This window comes from Micromys minutus (genome assembly GCF_963924665.1).
Source record: "Micromys minutus genome assembly, chromosome: 6".
Classification (NCBI taxonomy): domain Eukaryota; kingdom Metazoa; phylum Chordata; class Mammalia; order Rodentia; family Muridae; genus Micromys; species Micromys minutus.
Window position 1 is genome coordinate 10,761,132 of NC_137975.1, and position 7,574 is coordinate 10,768,705.

A 7,574-nucleotide genomic window follows, 5' to 3' on the forward strand; every position below is an offset into this window, starting at 1 on the left:
ATGCAGAGCGGAGACAGGCCCATAGCCACCCAGAACGGCGGCTCGTAGAGGCTGAGCAACTGGTGGGTTGGGAGACCTGGGCTGCCGGGTAGCAGAGAGATCTCTGCGGAGTGCACACGGAAAGTGCACCCCCTGCCTTGCCCTGCCCTGCCTTGCCTGATCCAGCAACCGGGAACAAAAATTGAGAACTTCTGTTTCTACCCGGCGGTGACTTGAGGACACACAGCAGAGCCCGGGCCATCTGCCACCCAAAACGGCAGCTCATAAAGGCTGAAAAACTGATGAGTGGGAGACCTAGGCTGCAGGGGAACAGAGGGATCTGTGCGGAGTGCACACAGAAAGTGCACCCCCTGCCTTACCCTGCCCTGCCTTGCCTGATCCAGCGACCGGGAACAGAAATTTAGAACTTCTGTTTCCACCCGGAGGCAACTTCAGGATGCAGAGCAGAGCCTGGCCCATCTGCCACCTGGAACGGAGGCTCGTAGAGGCTGAGCAACTAGTGGGTGGGAGACCTGGGCTGCCGCGGAGCAGGGAGATCTCTGTGGAGTGCACACGGAAAGTGCACCCCCTGCCTTGCCCTGCCCTGCCCTGCCTGAGCCAGCGAACAGGAACAGAATTTTGGAACATCTGTTCCAACCCGACGAGTCTGAGGCATAAAACAGGGCTCAGCGCATCTGACAACTGGACCAGTGGAGATCGAGGGACACAAACCAGATACAAGGGAAAGGCAACAACATATCACTGACAACAAAATGGCAAGAGGAAAGCGAAAGAGTATATCCCAAGGAAACCAAGACAATCTAGCAACACCAGAACCCAGCTCTCCCAAAACAGCAAACATCGGAATTCCAAACACTCCAGAAAAAGAAGACACAGACCTGAAATCATACCTCAAGATGCTGATAGAGATAGTTAAACAAGAAAGGGAGGAAAAGCAAAAAGATTCAGAAGCTTTTAAAGATGAAACAAGAAAAACACTCAAAGAACTCAAAGAACTAGAGGAAAACAGAACCAAAGAAATAAAGGAATGGAAGAGGGAAATTAAAACAGAAATTGACACAATAAAGAAAATGCTAAAAGAGATAACCCTAGAGGCAGAACACCAAAAAAGAAATCAGGAGACACAGAAGCAAGCATTTACAATAAATTACAAGAGATTGAAGAGAGAATCTCGGGGGCAGAAGACAACATTGCAAACATAGACAAAACAGCCAGAGAAGATGCAAAAAACAAAAAGCTCCCAACCCAAAATGTCCAGGAAATCCAAGACACAATGAGAAGACCGAACCTAAGGATAATAGGAATAGAAGAGGGAGAAGAGTATCAACTAAGAGGCACAGTAAATATCTTCAAAAAAATCGTAGAAGAAAACTTCCCTACCCTTAAGAAAGAGATGACCACCAGCATAAAGGAAGCCTTCAGAACTCAAAATAGGTTGGACCAGAAAAGAAATACCTCCTGACACATAATAGTAAAAACATCAAGTGCCCAAAGCAAAGAAAGAATACTAAAAGCAGTAAGGGAAAAAGGTCAGGTAACATATAAAAGCAGGCCAATCAGACTCACACCCGATTTCTCAACAGAGACTATGAAAGCTAGAAGAGCCTGGACAGACATCATGCACACCTTAAGAGAGCACAAGTGCCAGCCCAAGCTGCTATACCCAGCAAAACTATCAATTACCATCGATGGAGAGATGAAGATATTTCAAGACAAATCAAAATATACACAATATCTGACCACAAACCCAGCACTACAATGAATTATAAGTGGAAAACCCAATACAATGAGGGAAAATACAGCCTAGTAAAAACTAGAAAACTCCTAAACAAGAAAACGAAAAGAATTAAAAATCACAGACACAACTAAAACCAAAAAAGCAATAATGGCAGGAAACAGAAACAACTATTCCTTGATATCTATTACATAAATGGACTCAACTCCCCAATAAAGAGACATAGACTATCAGAATGGATACATAAACAAAATCCAACCTTTTGCTGCATACAGGAAAATTATCTCAGATACAGAGACAGACACTATCTCAGAGTAAAAGGGTGGGAAAAAAACTTCCAAGCAAACAGCTCCAAGAAACAAGCTGGAGTGGCTATTCTAATATCAAATAAAGTAAATTTCCAACCAAAAGTTATCAAAAAAGATAAGGAAAAACACTTTTTACTCATTACCGGGGAAATCTGTCAGGAGGAACTCTCAATCCTTAACATATATGCTCCAAATAAAAAAGCACCCACATTCATAAAAGAAACCCTACTAAAGCTCAAAAAATACATTTCACCCAACACAATAATAGTGGGAGACTTTAATACCCCACTCTCACCAATGGACAGATCATGGAAACAGAAACTGAACAAGGACACTGAAAAACTAGCAGAGACTTTGAACCAACTAAAATTAATAGATATATACAGAACATATTATCCTAAAGTAAAGGAATACACTTTCTTCTCACCACCCCATGGCACCTTCTCGAAAATTTACCTCATAATAGGACACATCGATATAAGAAGATTGAAATACTCCCATGCATCCTCTCAGAACACCATGGTCTATTGCTGGTCTTTAACAACAACAAAGACAACAAAAAGCCCACATACACATGGAAACTAGACAACACTCTGTTAAACGATGGCAGGGTCAAAGAAAGAAATTAAGGATTTTCTAGAATTCAATGAAAACAAAACACAACATACGCAAACCTATGGGATGCAATGAAAGCAGTATTGACAGGAAAACTCATAGCCCTAAGTGCTTCCAAAAAAAACTGGGGAGAGCTTACAACAGCAACCTGACAGCACAGCTAAAAGCCCTAGAACAAAAGGAAGCAGATATACCCAAAAAGAGTAGACGGCAAGAAATGATCAAAATTAGGGTAGAAATAGACTAAATAGAAACAAAAAGAACCATTGAAAAAATCAACAAAATCGAGAGTTGGTTCTTTGAGAAAATCAACAAGATTGATAAACCCCTAGCCAGACTAACTTGAAGGCAAGGAGAGAGTATACAAATTAACAAAATCAGAAAGGAAAGGAGAGACATAACAACTGAAACTGAAAAAATTCAAGAAATCATCAGATCCTACTACAAAAACTTATACTCCACACAATTGAAAAATCTGGAGGAAAAGGACAAATTCCTAGACAGATACAAGATCCCAAAGTTAAAACAGGACCAAGTAAACCATCCAAATAACCCTATAACACCTAAAGAAATAGAAGAAGTCATCAAAAGCCTCCCAACCAAAAAAAGCCTAGGTCCAGACGGGTTCAGAGCAGAATTTTATCAGACATTTATTGGGGATATAACACCAATACTCGCCAAACTATTCCAAAAGATAAAATCAAATGGAACATTACCCAACTCATTTTTTTGAAACTACAATAACCCTCGTACCTAAACCACACAAAGACGCTACAAGGAAAGAGAACTTCAGACCAATCTCACTTATGAACATTGATGGAAAAATACTCAACAAAATCCTTGCAAACCGAATCCAAGAACACATCAAAATGATCATTCATCATGACCAAGTAGGCTTCATCCCTGGGATGCAGGGATGGTTTAACATAAGGAAATCCATCAACATAATCCACCATATAAACAAACTCAAAGATCAAATTCACATGGTCATTTCACTCGACACTGAGAAAGCATTTGACAAAATCCAACACCCCTTCATGTTAAAAGTCCTGGAAAGAACAGGAATCCGAGGTCCATACCTAAACATAATAAAAGCATAATACAGCAAACCAACAGCCAACATAGAACTTAATGGCGGGAAATTTGAAGCAATCCCACTAAAATCAGGGACCTGACAAAGCTGCCCACTCTCCCCCTACCTATTCAACATAGTACTGGAAGTCCTGGCTGGAGAAATTAGACAGCAAATTTCCAAATCGGAAAGGAAGAGATAAAAACATAACTCTTTGCCAATGACATGATAGTGTACTTGAGTGACCCCAAAAATTCCACCAGAGAACTCCTACAGCTGATAAACAAGTTCAGCAAAGTGGCTGGATACAAAATTAACTCAAACAAATCAGTAGCCTCCTATTCTCAAAGGACAAACATGTGGAGAAAGAAATTAGGGAAAAAGTACCCTTCACAATCGTCACAAAAACTATGAAATACCTTGGTGTGACTCTAACTAAGCGAGTGAAGGACCTGTATGACAAGAACTTCAAACCTCTAAAGAAAGAAATTGAGGAGGATCTCAGAAAATGGAAAGATCTCCCATGCTCATGGATTGGAAAAATCAACATCTTAAAAATGGCCATCCTACCAAAAGCAATCTACAGATTCAATGCAATCCCCATCAAAATTCCAACCCAGTTCTTCATGGAATTGGAAAGATCAATATGCAATTTCATATGGAATAACCAAAGACCTAGAATAGCAAAATCCATCCTCAACAACAAAAAAACATCTGCGGGAATCACTATCCCTGACCTCAAGCTATATTACAAGGCAATTGTGCTGAAATCTGCATGGTACTGGTACAGAAATAGGCATGTGGATCAATGGAATAGAATAGAAGATCCAGAAATGAGCCTTCATGTATATGGTCACCTGATTTTTGACAAAGGAGCAGTAAACATTCAATGGAAAAAGGACAGCCTATTCAACAAATGGTGCTGGTCCAACTGGCACTCAGCATGCAAAAGAATGAAAATAGACCCTTTCTTATCTCCTTGTACAAAGCTCAAGTGTAAGTGGATCAAAGATCTCCACATTAAACCAGATACACTGAAACTATTAGATGAGAAAGTAGGGAAAACCTTAGAACACATAGGCACAGGAGAAAATTTCCTGAACAAAACACCAATGGCTCAAGCTCTAAGGTCAAAGATTAACAAATGGGACTTAATGAGATTGCAAAGTTTCTGTAAGTCTAAGGACATCGTCAAGAAAACAAAACGGCAACCAACAGAATGGGAAAAGATCTTTACCAACACCACATCAGATAGAGGCCTAATATCCAAGGTATACAAGGAACTCAATAAGCTAGACACCAGAGAATCAAATAACCCTATTTAAAAATGGGGTACAGAGCTAAACAAAACGTTTTCAGTTGAGGAACACCGAATGGCCGTGAAACATCTGAGGAAGTGCTCGACATTCGTAGCCATCAGGGAAATACAAATCAAAACAACCCTGAGATTCCACCTCACACCAGTCAGATTGGCCAAGATCCAAAACTCAGATGACAGCAGATGCTGGTGAGGCTGCAGAGAAAGAGGAATACTTCTCCACTGTTGGTGGGGTTGCAAGCTAATACAACCACTCTGGAAGTCAGTCTGGCGATACCTCAGAAAATTGGATATAGTACTACCTGAAGACCCAGCTAATCCACTTCTGGGCATATACCCCAGAGACACTTTAATACACTACAAAGATATATCCACCACAATGTTCATAGCGGCTCTATTTATAATAGCCTGAAGCTGTAAGGAACCCAGATGTCCTTCAGATGATGAATGGATACAAAAATTGTGGTAATATACATAATGGAATACTACTCAGCCACCAGAAACAATGACTTAACCAAATTCTTAAGAAAATGGCTGCATCTAGAGAATATCATCCTGAGTGAGATAACCTAGTCACAAAAGAACAGACATAATATGCAGTCACTGATAGTGGGATGCTAACCCCAGAGGCTTGCACTCCCCCAGAAACAACTCACAGACTGTATGAAGTCCAAGAAATAAAGAAAACAAAACAAAACAAAAAAATATTTACAGCGCGGAGGCGGGGCCTCCCCAGAGGCCAGTGCGCTATTGAGGAGCTGGTGCAGAGGTTCGCTCCGCCTCCACCTCGGGACTACTAAAGTCAATTGGACGGGTACCACCGGCCCTGCGATGAGGTTGGCTTCAATGCTGATGAAGCACATAATATAGTCAAAGAGTGTGTTGATGGAGTCTTGGGTGGTAACGATTACAACCAGAATAACATCAACCAGTGGACCGCAAGCATTGTGGAGCAATCCATAGCCCATTTGGTCAAAATGGGAAAAGCTTACAAGTATACCGTGACCTGTGCAGTGGTCCAGAGGAGCCCATATGAATTTCATGCAGTCAGCTCCTGTTTCTGGGATACAACATCTGATGGAGCCTGTACCATCAGATGGGAGAACCGAACCATGAACTGCATTGTTAATGTTTTTGCAGTTGCAATTGTCCTGTAACCTGTAACGCACTGACTGTTGGGTTAAATCCTAAAGCCATTAATTTAAGTTTGAAAGTGTGTCCTTTCTAAAAAGTAACAATTACATATTAGTGTGCTAGATGGCAAGTGTGCAACATGCTTCAAAGCTATCAACAGAGAAATGAATGTGGTTAGCAGAAGTTTAAGAGGAGTTTGGCAGATTGTCTCGTACTCTATACAGCATTACTTAAGGACATAAAATGTTAGCCAACAATTATTGCAAAAATATGGCTGACCTAAAAATAGAATCTTCTACAGGCCTCTCACTTGTATTATGTTCCCACAGAGATAGGGAACTCTATTTAGATATTAACCTTATCTATAACTAGAAAACATAGCAGGATAAATATGTGTAAAAAAAAAAAAAAACCACATGGATCAATGCAGAGAAAATGACATGAATTAGCCAATACCTTTCTGGTTTAAGTTTTTTCCTTTGTTGAATTGCATATAGTAGTTCATGGAAAGTGATTTTGACATATACCCCCAGCCCCATCTAATGTTATCATAGCTGCCATGACTTACCAGTTTTGTTGTCCTGAGAACTGGCAAATCCATTGATTTTTTTTAAACATCAGTTTTTTACATTTACACTTGAGGTGAAATTAAATATGATCGACCAGATTTCCTAGACAAGCAAAATTACTTTAGTGTATGATCAGTGGCTTATGACTCAGACAACTGCCTTATAATCCACTCCTTCCACGAGAGACAGATATGTATTGAAAATGTGCTTTGCATGTTTCTCTGTGGGCAGACAACTCTTAATGTGGTTTTCATGTGTCAAGCTTGTTTTGGCAGCTGTTCAGTTGGAAACCCAGTATCTATGTTTGAAGGAGAACAAAGGAAAGAAAGGAATAGAGTCTGGCCCTCCATGGAAAATTAACCAGAAAGAAAGCACGAATTGGTGACGGAATTATAGATGTAGTTTTTGAGGGTCGCTTCCCACAAAGTAATAATCAAATATGCAACTCTTACTTAAAGGCCTTATTAGTAGTCTTAGCTATACAGTAATAAATTTTATCATTGAATTAGTTTCAACTGTGTGTGAATAATTTAAAATACTTATATAGAGTTAGGACAAGCGGAATAGAATACACATTAAAAATGAACAATCATTAGCAGGTTATCTAATATCTCAGGGCTTAAGAAATATAGTTCAATTTATTAGGGAAATCAAAGATAACTATTAGGATACACAGCTCGCCACCAAATGCAAAGTCAGTCTGCCATTTAGCCTTGAAAATGAAATCAATTTTGCATACTACCATTGACACAAAATCCACATAAACACTGGAGTCACAATTCATTGAATTTTTCGGGTAAGGAAAAGTTTAGTATTAATGGTA

The 7,574-nt window shown here is 40.0% G+C and overlaps 1 protein-coding gene across 1 annotated transcript; it reads left to right on the top strand.

Moving 5' to 3' along the window:
• Positions 1-6,312, top strand: LOC308421703 (dynein light chain Tctex-type 3-like; the record flags this gene model as incomplete). The annotated part of the gene is made up of 2 exons (XM_080918136.1): positions 1-44; positions 5,851-6,312. The coding sequence occupies 2 exons, from the start codon at positions 1-3 to the stop codon at positions 6,203-6,205; spliced, it is 399 nt and encodes a 132-aa protein (XP_080774262.1). The 3' UTR covers positions 6,206-6,312.
• Between the last annotated feature and the right edge of the window lie 1,262 nt (positions 6,313-7,574).